This window comes from Sinohyriopsis cumingii, chromosome 15, assembly GCF_028554795.1.
Source record: "Sinohyriopsis cumingii isolate HCF-2022 chromosome 15, ASM2855479v2, whole genome shotgun sequence".
In the NCBI taxonomy this organism is placed as follows: Eukaryota; Metazoa; Mollusca; class Bivalvia; order Unionida; family Unionidae; genus Sinohyriopsis; species Sinohyriopsis cumingii.
In genome coordinates, this window is record NC_142975.1 from 73,511,033 (window position 1) to 73,524,791 (window position 13,759).

Genomic DNA, 13,759 nt, shown 5'->3' on the forward strand with positions numbered 1-13,759 from the left:
CATTGCTCCCTATTCGGTACGATAGTGGATAGGATCACTGCCATCTCACCTCTGTCTGCGTGGGTTCGAGTCCAGGATTCGGCCAATGTGGGTATGTGAGAAAGCTTGCCAGTAGCTTCTCGTGGGTCGGTGGTTCTTCTCGGGGTTTTCCCGGGTTCTTCCTCCACCATTAATACTGGCCGCTATGCATAGCCAATCGTGTGCTGAAAAATGGCGTTAAACCCCACAACAACAACAACAACAGTGGATAGGCAGTAGACTGGTAGTCGACCTACTTAGTGGCAATCACATTATGACCCAAAACACACATATACCCTGCCATAAATAATTGTACTTATACAAAATCCCATTTTCATCTATATTGATTAATTTATTAACGAGTATTGTCTGAGATTTATACATATGGATAGCATTTACCCACATTTATTCATAGTTCAAAATTACTAGTGGACAAGTTGAATCATTTAAATTCGAAATGTTGAACCTTCATTGTTATCTTTGTATAATGATCGACAGCAATCAAAACTGTGATAGTCCCAATGAGCATGCGTATCAGTAGATGTTAGTAAAAATGGATATAAAGCGCTTATATCACTTAAAAGATCAATATAAATACTAAGCCTGAAAAGTGTATTTTTTAAACATTCTTTTATTTTCAGGAGCAATAAACAAATAAAACAAATTTTTAAATAAACTTTTTACACAGCCATGCAATAAATACAATAAATACAACTATGTATATTGATCACATTACCACGTGTGTTTGACACATTTACCAGATATAAATATTTATGTACATTTTCAGCAAAATATCACATATCTATTAAATACAATGTGGCATATAAAAAATAAAGGGAAAGGTAGAATTTCAAAGAATTTCAAACAAGGCAAAGCCCACAAGGCTGTGTGAACTTTGCAATCTCATGTGTAAGGTAGTTTAAAATTTTTTTATTGAAGAATATGAATCAAGAAACATACAATATATTTTTAAAGAAAATTAGTTCATACATTACGTAAAGAATCGCAGTTTGCCAAACATTTCATAGTTCATGCAGACATATACAAATCAAGTTAATAATGACGAATAGGTGTCAGCATGTACATTCCACGCAATTCAAAATTCCAGCATTAAAAATGTATATTTTGGGTTAAATACACATAACAATTTTTGTTCATATGCAGAAATAAAAATGATCAAATACTTCCAAAATTTTTACCATTATAGCCTAAATCGTAGCTGAAATGTAGAACAAGATTTTGTCGGAGCATGATTTCAATCCACTATGTTCCTTTATAACCCATGCGGAGAGTTCCCTGATTCTCCTGAATATGCAAAAATCTGCTTAACCAATCTCTGCTAACGCGAGTACATTTTTCTCGTCATTGTGACTCAATATGACATATCGTGCCGTCTCATTGAGCCAATCGAAGTTTCTCTTCCAAGCTCACTTATCAGCCGATAAAAAGGACACTTTCATTGAAGTGTAGAAGACTGTTACATTGTGTTTTTGATGGCGTAGTTGTGTTTATGTGTTCTCGTGAAATTCGAGGAATTCTCAACACCAGCAACCAGCAGTAGTAAAGGAGCAAAGCTGGTATTCAAATTTTATATCCCAATCAGCTTTGCGACCATGGGACAGGAGAAATATACTGCGTTTCTGAAAGTAAGTCAAACTAGTAAATTGGCAAAATGTCCAATAATAATCTACAAAAGATTAATTGCTTCTCTTTTACAATACTAATCAAACATGGGTATATATTTCACCGGGATATCATCAATTGTGATGCAACATAGGACACTGCATCCACATTTCTATCAGAAATTAGCCCAGGGGTATTAATTCGCTTTTGCAATGCGATGCGGTGCTTTATGCACCAGTTTGCAAGGCTTCACATCTCATCCCAATGCAGTTATAAGAAGTGTGCGACCGCGTGTCCTGGGCTTATCAGTAATTTAACAACAATATACGCATGAAGAATGAAGCTAGGTTTAATACCATTCACTTCCATGTCATGCGAAATAAACATAAAACAAGAACTTGATTTATTAGGACAAATACATACCACTTCGAGAATGGTAAATTGATAGGAAAGTAAAATTGTTAATTATATAATATTAACTGTAAATTTACAATCGTATATAAACGTCTTAAATTCTCTCTCTCTCTCTCTCTCTCTCTCTCTCTCTCTCTCTCTCTCTCATGAATAGAAAAATTAACGATTATGTCAACAAATGCTTTTGAAAACTTTTGGTTAGTTATTTTCAAGCGATTTTAGATTTACGAAGATTACGTTTTCTCTCTCTCTCTTAGACTGTTAAGTCGCTAAATTGTCGATCTGTTAAACAGCCTGCTATATGATATCTTCTGTTCATACAGTGTACTATCATTTATTTTAACATCTGTCAAAGGAATATTTCTTTATTTCCCAAATTTAGTACAATTCAACAGCCAGTGACTATTACTTTCACATGCTATTGTTTCATGTCCTTACCGTGAAAGGTTAAGAGTTTCAGGATATTTTGCTGAATCACAACGATGTATCATAACATGTCTAATAAAATCATCACATAAAAAACATGGAATGAAAATAAAAATATATCTCAAATTCAACAACATTAGGATATATATATATATATATATATATATATATATATATATATATATATATATATATATATATATATATATATATATATATATATATATATATATATATATATATATATATATATATATATATGTGTGTGTGTGTGTGTGTGTGTGTGTGTGTGTGTGTGTGTGTGTGTGTGTGTTTCACCGGTTTCGTTAGCATGTATATATATATCATTCAAATATGTTTTACATTTATTTTTAAATAAGGAAAATGTGGATGCATTTCACCGTTTGGAATGTTTAGTAAAACTAGGACTCTCTTTTTCATGGATGCTGCGTTTAACTATATTATCTACGGATACAAGCAATGTAACAATGAAGAGATATTTCATACACTTGAGGAAATATAGTGAAAAAATAGGACAAAGTCGACAAACAGTGATAACGTATAATATATTTGGATGCTCTCTCTCTCTCTCTCTCTCTCTCTCTCTCTGAAAATACAGTAAAATTGTAAAACGAAAAAATGTATTATTTCTATGAACAAACTAAATACTACAGTGATCACTGTGCATGTTAAGCACACCTTTATCTAATTCGGTCCACTATTCATATTTTTTAAAATATAAAACTGCCATGAAAATGTCCTTCCGTATCCTCGCTGTATCGCAGGTCAACAAAATTCACGCCTACCATAACATAAAAAGGTAATATAGACAACTTTAAATGTATTTAAATGTTGCACTCATTCGTTTTCCAAGATAAGCTAATGTTTAAATTGTAATAGCCACATTTGCATGCATACTCTTGCTATATTTGAATAATTTAATTTTAAAAGATAGAAATTAAGGAAAATTAAAGGTTTCGAAAGTGCACTTACAACTAGTTTTACTAACTCTGTTTATCTCCCCTGTTTCAAAGGCATTCACAATACGAGCAAGGCAAAAAGATGCGACTACATTAATTGTACCGTCGTTTGCAATAAAGTATGTGATACCATTTCGTACCGGACCGTTTTAGATCGTGAACGTCTATCATACCGCACCCATATCGTGCCTTTACTAATGGTTCATCAATCGTCTTTCTAGCACCGTACCGTTTCCATTTCTTTCCCAGAATCTATTCACCAGTAGATATTGAAATCGCTCGTCTTCTCTAAATAATTCCAAGTTTGAACAATATAGGGATCTATAATGAACACTTCATAAATAACAACAGCTCACCGTTCCCAACCGCTTTTGTATTGCTGCACACAGTCTGCATACGTTTCCGACATTGCAAATAAACGTTACAGGCACTGTAATATTGCATAAAAGAATGTCATATTCTGGACTAAATGATTATACCCATTGTTTCTGCACATGTTGGTACTATTAGATAAAAATAACATACGTCGTTATTAGTTTCTTGTGTACGTAAGTGATGTTTAAAGATATTTTGCACATGACTAAAGTTCTATAAAATTCTCTTTTTACTCCAGATGACTTTCGAAAATGAACTAAACCTTAAATAATTTTAAATATTTGGTTCTAGTGAATTATACTTATATTTTTCAACTGGGTAAGATGTTATTCTTGCTTGTGGCACGATATGCTGACGTAGTTTGCCGATTTTTAATTAAATATTCACCGTGTTGACAAATTGGCTCTTTCTCTGATTATTCGCTGTGTTAACACAGCAAAATGTCATATTCTGTCATATTGACATAAATGTGTTTTCAAGGGGCTATTGCATTCAAGTGGCTATTGCATTCAATTTCAATAGAAATTTTTTAATAGAATACCAAAAGTAAGACAGTTGAGGATCTTTAAATGTTTCTCTTTAATGAATAGTTTTGATGCAAAGCCTGACGTAGATAATCCATGTCGATATACGTGACGCAGATAATACATATCGGTCTTCAGCACATTGATGTACAGAATATTACTTTTAATCCTACTTGGTTAAAAACTAGCCCTTTTGTTCTTGTATTTAGAACCCTATTTACAAATGTAAATTTACTGACAGTTTTAATTTCGTTTGGAAGGTACCCGTTTATTCGTCTAAGCCTATAGCAAAGTTTCATCACTGACCGGATGTTTGATAGAAGTACATGTATTCGATATTCGTAGAAGTTATAGTGTAAAACGTAATGTCGCAAAAATCCAGCGCTGTCTTTCTCTAAAAACACATATGTTTTTTTTCTTTTCTCGAAAGGAATCGCAGAGAAGTTTTTGTTGCAGATCCTATTGGTTCTTTAAAAAAGAAAAATAATAGAACCAGTCTATTGAAAATGCAATCTTCGATAGCCCAATATCTCATCTGGAATCAGTTCAAGATGTTCAGGATTCTGAGACACAGATTGGTCATCGCACTGACCGATACAATAAATATTCATCCCTGTTCACTACAGGGTCCCTCTCTTGGTAATGCTCCAACAAATTTATAGAGGAAATCTATTTATTTAACAATGACATAACATATTTATTATCCATAATTGAAGATGAGCTTGCTTCCTGACATTTCTGCCTTGTATACTGCATCCAGTTGGTTGCTTTGTTCTTCCGAAAACCATGCTTGCCAATCCCCAACAATACCTGCAATAATTAATTAGAATAAAACAGAATCGGGGATAGACAGAAAGACGGATAATCCATGTGTTCTGCGGTTTTCATAAGTGCACAATTCGGGCGTGGGGCTTCGCACAATTGTTAAGATAGTTACAAGGTTCCAAAGGCAATTGTCAAATGATTAGGCTGGTGTCAACTGGTTTGATATGAACGCATTTGTGATATCAGCTATATTTCAATGTATGAATTCTACTCGCTGCTTGAATACCCGATTTTTTTTTAAGGGGCGTTAATTCTGAAGATAAATTGGGTACATAGCGTACATTGTTTGTTACTAATCATGTTACAATAATGATCTGTGACAGTTTCCTGTTTCCATTTATTCCTTATAATAATCAGGAACTATTTTGAACGCTACGTTAATGTCCTTAAACGACTGTATATTATTCCAAAAAATGACTAATGGCTTATTGTGTAAGTAAAGCAAGCTACACACGTATTTTGGTTTTCTAGTGTAAGTAAAGCAAACCAGACAGTTATTCGGGTTTTCTGGTGTACATGAACAAACCGGACAACTCCATGTACCAACCTCTTGAAAAAGCATCCCTCTAATGTAATTGATAATGTTACATCCATAGGCTCTCACACCGAGCGAATCAAATACCTGCATACGCGTGGCTTGATTGTCAACGTTCTCCTTATTATCAAAGACCTAAAGAAAACAATAGTTGTGAACTGAAAAGTTCTAAAACGCGCACATACCACAGTAATTTTACTCACATCACCTAATGACCACACTCAGGAACGTTCCATTTGACCCTTGCATGGTTTTCTGGTTTCGAATTTGTATGACTCATCAGTAGGTTTTTCCAATCCAAATATTAGTACATCATGCCATGCAATACAAAACAAGACGCAAACACACATACAAAGAATTATTCCTATCTCAAGTAACTAGACATGGATACCAAAAATATACCGAGAATTCTCAATGTTAAGAAATTAGAGAGGGTCCAGTTTACGAAACTTACCCATGCTATCATACAATCCTGTGAATGCTGTACATTATCGCGTCTGCTCCTAAAAATTGCCTACTTATTCGGGCTGAGAAATATCTTCCCAATACCGACTAACCATAATCAACAAATAATCACTAGGTTTATTACAATATGAGTTTACTAAGAACATTTGTCAAATATGTTATAAATCTTTATTTTTCGGGTCCTGGACTTTATATCTTGAAAAGGCAGTGATTTACAGAAACCCGTCATTAAAGCAACACACATCAAAGAGGTGAGTCCTCTCTTCTGAAATACAACATGGTAACACCAATACCTTCATTCCAAAATAAAAATATTAAAAAGATTATTACATACATGTTTCTGTGTTTATTGTTTCCAAATCGCCCAGCGTTCACTGCCTTTGTAAGGTTGTACCAGAAATTGTACAATTGCGAATATAGCTGGAAATGTTGGTTTCGTCGACTAAAGTAGGTTAACGTTTCTTTTCTCTTAAAGGTTGTTTTCTCTGTAATAGTGTAATTATCTTTAACGTTTTATTCAAATACCTAGTTGGCTATTTATAAACAAAAAGCAAATTTCTAGTTACTACGATATTTAATTGATATCAGATACCATATATGGAAACGAGATTTACTAAATCACCTTAAAAACTGTCTCCGAACCTCTCATTCGTCCTGTTAAAAGGACAATGAGACCGATTTAAAATTCATTATTACTGTAATTACCTCTTCTGAAAAGAAAGTCAACATAATTTTCATCCATGACTTCGGCTGGAAATGGATGATATAGATATTTTTGGTTCCTCATTTTTGTGAATGTGCTGCTCTCGGCTACTGATTGAAGGAAAGAATTCGGGTGGTTTAACGAGAGAAATTTGCTAATACGATCTAGTTCTCTCACTGCATCCTAGAAAAGAAAAGCTTTAATTAAAATGTGAGTAAAACTGGGTTTACCTTTATTTTTAACATTTTTATTATAAATGTATTCGAAAACATTGTACTGGCACGAAAGTAGAAATAACAATGATACATTTGTTGTGATGTATAAGCTATTGATTAAAACAGGAATTAATTGTATTTCAAGGAAAATATCTTCAAATAAGCCCTATTTGTGTAAAGTCAACATAATTTATATAAAAGTAAGTTTTCTAGCATATTTTTAATAAATTATCGTGACCATGCTTCAACTTGCGCTGATAACCACATTAGCTATGTTTGTAGAGCGTCGAACTCGTAATCCATGGTTCGCGGGTTCAATACCCGCCCCGACTAGTCCCAGTCGGCTGCATATGGTGTCCTTGGGAAAAGTACTTATCTCCAATTCACTTGACAAGATATAGACGATAATGTTTTAAAACTAACGTTATAATAAACAAGCAAACATCAGTTAGTACTACAATGCTGTTGACTTCAAAAGTGAGAGGTATGTTTGTTACAGATTGTTTCATTCTCCTTCCGTGATATTGTTGTTTTCATTTTTTATTTTTTCATTATTATGGTCAAGTATATTCATTATCATCATCCTCACCACAACCACCACCGTCATCATCGTCGTCGTCATTATCATCATCGTAGTCGTCGTCATCGTCGTCGTCGTAGTCATCGTCATCATCATCATCGTGACTTTTGTCTCAGCTACTTTTTTAGTTTTTGAAATATACTATGTCCATAAAAAAATCTTTACCTCCTTTAGGTCCTCATAAAAAACAAAATGAATCGGATGCCTGCCCTTCTCCTTTTCACGTTCCCAGGATAAAACATGGTCAAACCATGAGGAATATGCAACTGAAATATTTAGGAGAATAATGTATCCTGACACACGATTCTACAGTATTCAACAACATTCATGTAAATTGGGTAATCAACTATGTTTCGATTACCGTAATATAATTTAGTAATTATGAGATCTATACAACACCCTACCATAATGTAGCTATTATGAGAAATATACAACACCCTACCATAATGTAGCCATTATGAGAACTATACAACACCCTACCATAATGTAGCCGTTATGAGATCTATACAACACCCTACCATAATGTAGCCATTATGAGAACTATACAACACCCTACCATAATGTAGCTATTATGACAACTATACAACACCCTACCATAATGTAGCCATTATGAGAACTATACAACACCCTACCATAATGTAGCTATTATGACAACTATACAACACCCTACCATAATGTAGCCATTATGAGAACTATACAACACCCTACCATAATGTAGCCATTATGACAACTATACAACACCCTACCATAATGTAGCTATTATGAGAACTATACAACACCCTACCATAATGTAGCCATTATGAGAACTATAGAACATCTTATCTTAACTGATTTAGTATGAGAACTATACAACACCCTACCAAAATGTAGCCATTTATGAGAACTATACAACACCCTACCATAATGTAGCCATTATGAGAACTATACAACACCCTACCATAATGTAGCCATTATGAGATCTATACAACACCCTACCATAATGTAGCCATTATGAGAACTATACAACACCCTACCATAATGTAGCTATTATGACAACTATACAACACCCTACCATAATGTAGCCATTATGAGATCTATACAACACCCTACCATAATGTAGCCATTATGAGAACTATACAACACCCTACCATAATGTAGCCATTATGAGAACTATACAACACCCTACCATAATGTAGCTATTATGACAACTATACAACACCCTACCATAATGTAGCCATTATGAGAACTATACAACACCCTACCATAATGTAGCCTTTATGAGAACTATAGAACAACCTACGATAATGTAGCCATTATGAGAACTATACAACACCCTACCATAATGTAGCTATTATGAGAACTATACAACACCCTACCATAATGTAGCCATTATGAAAACTATAGAACAACCTACAATAATGTAGCTATTATGAGAACTATACAACACCCTACCATAATGTAGCCATTAAGAGAACTACAGAACACCCTATCTTAACTGATTCAGTATGAGATCTATACAACACCCTACCATAATGTAACCATTATGAGAACTATAGAACACCCTACCATAATGTAGCTATCATGAGAACTATACAACACCCTATCTTAACTGATTCAGTATGAGATCTATACAACCCTTTCGTGACAAAATGTTAAACTCATGTCGACTAGAAAACTGTAATCATGCAAAGCTAATACTTGAAATCACGGAGAATACAATCTCAAATTTTAGATTGAATTAGAAGATGGTTTCAAGAAAAGACTTATTTCTCACAAAAGGTTCTACGGTACAGATAAGCTTATATATATATATATATATATATATATATATATATATATATATATATATATATATATATATATATATATATATATATATATATATATATATATATATATATATATATATATATATATATATAATTGTTCTAAGTAACTAGTTGTACGCATTCATCCATTTCAAAGAATAAACACCGCAGTGCCTGGAGTATATTTACCTTTTCCGGTAACAAACAATTGGAAACATTCATCCCATGCGCCACTATACTTCATTCTTCCCTCTTTCTGTACGAAATTATACAGAGAAACTGACACATCCTTTGGATTTCTCAGAATGTATATAATCTTCCCTTTTCGTTTGAGAAAAGAATCTGGCAGTTGGTTAAATCTTAAATGGGACTGGAATACCCTTGGGCAAGGAATAGAGTCCAAAACTTGGTCATTTATGATCATAGGATCCAGAAAGTTAAACTTTGTAGGATGTTCTGTTGATCCGGCCACGAGCATATTCACCATTTCCATAATCCAGTGTGTTCCTGTAACAGCATGGTACATTGAACATTTTGAAACATAAAATAATAAAAACTGATGCAGCCGCGTGCTAAGGGTAAATCCCCCCCCCCCAGGCGACGATGATGATGAATGGGTACATGGCGTCCGGGGCGACAAGCGATGGGCGCCGCCAACGAGTTTCCTGGAATTTAATTTTCATCAGCTGTTTTGGTGACCCAAGACCTCTAGCCCAGTGCACTATCCCGCACCCCTCCGTTAGTACGCTACTGGACTGATTAAATGAATATTCTATCAGTCTGGATGCCATTTCACTAAAGATTAGATAAGCGGATAGAAATAAGGATGGACACGTAATCGATTTCAAAGTGACCACTGTGTCAAGCAGCCACCAGGACGGGATTGACAAGAAAGCTAACTAAGGAAAAATATTCTAATGTACGTATGATTACTGATAAACTTTGATGGCCTACAAAATGATACGTTGACAACGCTGAACGACCAAAAGAAAAGAAAAAAAAGAGCTGTACTTAATACTTGTATATTAGATTTGGATGATAAATATTTATTTCAGGCATTCTACTAATTAATAGATATTCGGTTTGAATAACTTTTTGCGAGGTTTATATAGTCATCAAAAATACAGTTTGACCTCAGTGTGACAAGTAAAATTTTTAATTTTGTATAGTCTGAATATACCTCCCCGTTAGTTTGTAATCCCTACCTATTTCAATAACAGAAATATTTAATGTGATTAAAGGTGCACAAAACTTCATTCATTGATTTATAATTTCTAAGCTGACTGAAACCAGCATGGCCCTAACACTGGCATCGTCTGCGTCTTTCGTGCATAACGGACTTTCCATACTAGCACGGCGCACTATGGAGTACACTATAGGCAGGTTTATTTTCCTCCGACAACAGTGACAGAGTTCATCCTATTCTGTAACCTTCGGATAATTCCGTAAATTAACATAATGTTAAGTGTTTAGAGTTATATCCCTTCGTACACAGGACCATATAAATTACACTTCTTGTGAAAATAACGTAAAGGCAAATTTGAAGTTGTTATTATTTCCCTTTGCTTGATTGGTTATTGTAAATAGCGGGAGCCTCGTATTTTCCTACTATCTACGTACATGCTTCTTCGTGCATACACTCCTTCGCTGAAAATGGAATTGTCCAGAAACTTGAAATGACTGGCAAGTAGGGTAGTCTTTTACGCTGAAAACTTCCTGTCAGAGTGAAACGCACAGACGATAACGGTGTTAGGGTCCCTTGGTCATAATCAGGTTTGAAATTATAAATCAATACATTAACCGACTTTATGCATCTTTAACCTCATTTGTGTGGGGGGGGGGGGCGGGTAAATTGGTTGGGTGGGGTGGGGTTTACAAACAATCAGAGAGGTACATTAAGACTACAGACAGGAAGACAACACTTTTGTAATTGCAAGATTGTTAAGCACTTTAAAAGTGAACTGTTCAAAAGCTGACTTCAGCACTTTGAATTTGGCTGAAAAAATAAATCAAATCTAATCATAACACTCATGAATTTCCAAGAATAAAAGACCTATAATTAGTCAGGATGATGCTGAATTTACTTATGCCGTTAAATAGCAAAGCCACTTTTATATATATATATATATATATATATATATATATATATATATATATATATATATATATATATATATATATATATATATATATATATATATATATATATATATATATATATATATATATATTTGTTGTTAGTGTTAGGATTCATATTTACCAGACTTAGGATACGAGCAAACAAAGATATCCCCGGTTTTGCTTTGGATATTCTTTATATTTTCAAGTTGGATACGTGGTTCTTGTCCAAAATAGTACGGGTACAGTATTCGATTATGCTCTATAAGCTTCATCGGGTTTTCGTTATGCTGTTGGTCTTGACCTTCTTTCTTATCACCATCCAACGCCATCTTCTCGCGGGGTCTGCAATATTACAGCAAGAAACTGGACCAACGGCTTTGATTCAAGCAATCCGAGAAAACGATTGAATCAAAATGATAGGAGATATACAGCTTTACACTGCAAAGCAAACGATATCTGAAGACAGTCATGGATCAGTGAGTGTGAATGAATAAGATGTATCTCACGAAGATAGTTTATGGCCTTCCGCCCTGAATATTTTTAAAAATTATAATGTCCAAGAACAAATTCCTTACAAATTCTTCGTTAGATCTACAATCGTTGAAATATTACTAACTACAATTTTAAGCCTGCCTAAGATGGCTCGTTAATCTGGACTCCGTTTATCAGGAAACCTCGCTCTCCTGACATAATTCAACGGAAGCGGAATTCCTAAACGTTAATTTGCTCCGTTAATCAACCGGATGCGGAAATCAAAATCGGGGACCAAGTGTAAAATTACTAAAAAACATGTTTAGATAATCCGAAATAAATCTGTCCAAAATAAGAAAATTCGATAAATCGTATAGGAAAATACAGTCAGTCGGATAACATGAATATTTACTGTACACGTATGTAGAAGCGCATGTTATAATAATGTGAAATAAACACAAGTCAATATATGTATTTATTAATTTATTTCGACCATTATTGAATATACAGTGTATTTACAGCTAGCATATACATGTACATGTGTATACAGTGTGATGACATCGTAAAATAAAAATGTGCATGATTCAATGATCCAGAAAACTGGTTAATCCGGACTTATTCAGTGGGAACGACGGCGTCCGGATCAACGGGGTTTATCTCTCTCTCTCTCTCTCTCTCTCTCTCTCTCTATATATATATATATATATATATATATATATATATATATATATATATATATATATATATATATATATATATATATATATAAAGAGAGAGACAGATAGAGACAGAGAGAGAGAGAGACACAGAGAGACGGAGAGATTACAGAGCAAGCAGCTACTGGTTTCTTAAAAAGCAGTTATAGTGAAACCATACACGGGCTTCTTAAAAGTAAAAATAGCGCAAGCATCGACGTGCTTCTTAAAAGTAATTATAGAGCAAGCATAGACGGGCTTCATAAAAATAATTATAGAGCAAGCATAGACGGGCTTCATAAAAGTAAACATAGAGCAATCATCGACGGGCTTCATAAAAGTAATTATAGAGCAAGCATAGACGTGCTTCTTAAAAGTAATTATACAGCAAGCATAGACGAGCTTCATAAAAGTAATTATAGCGCAATCATGGACGGGCTTCATTAAAGTAATTATAGCGCAAGCATGGACGGGCTTCATAAAAACACTTAATTAAAAGACATTGAACTATGTCATAAAAGTAATTATAGAGCAAGCATGGACGAGCTTCTTAAAAGTAATTATAGATCAATCATATACAGGCTTCATAAAAGTAATTATAGAGCAAGCAGAGAAGGGCTCCATAAAAGCACTTATTAAAAGACATTGACCTATGTCTAAAAAGCAATTATAAAAAAATATTGACAGCCTTCTTGATAATATTTAAGGAAAAAAGCATTGACGAATTTCTTAATATTAAAGATAATTCTGTTATTCAAATTTGTGAAAAAGAAACTTAAACCCAAAATCATATGCTTAAAGCAGACCTCATTCAGTTTATTGGAACAATGTATTCACGAAACTATGCAAGTTATTTTATTTAACATCTGGCAGGAAAGAACATGATTTTATGTTAGGTTCTAAAATAATCCAATATACTTAAAATTAAAATGAATAAAAGAACGAAAGCGACCGATTTACACTGATCGTGAAACTCTGAACTTTGCACTCCATATGGAGCAG

The 13,759-nt window shown here is 33.9% G+C and overlaps 1 protein-coding gene across 1 annotated transcript in view; it reads right to left on the bottom strand.

The window, feature by feature from the left end:
• Positions 1-2,770: 2,770 nt before the first annotated feature.
• The window catches only part of LOC149782071 (sulfotransferase 1B1-like), a 33,404-nt gene continuing 22,415 nt past the window's right edge, over positions 2,771-13,759 (bottom strand). Inside the window, exons 2-6 of the mRNA XM_089933500.1 lie at positions 11,731-11,933; positions 9,660-9,977; positions 7,849-7,949; positions 6,891-7,071; positions 2,771-5,170 (exon numbers count right to left, since the gene is read on the bottom strand). Coding sequence (XP_089789626.1) covers positions 5,061-5,170; positions 6,891-7,071; positions 7,849-7,949; positions 9,660-9,977; positions 11,731-11,920 — 900 coding nt within the window. The 5' untranslated portion in view covers positions 11,921-11,933 and the 3' untranslated portion in view covers positions 2,771-5,060. The remainder of the gene's footprint in view (positions 5,171-6,890; positions 7,072-7,848; positions 7,950-9,659; positions 9,978-11,730; positions 11,934-13,759) is intronic.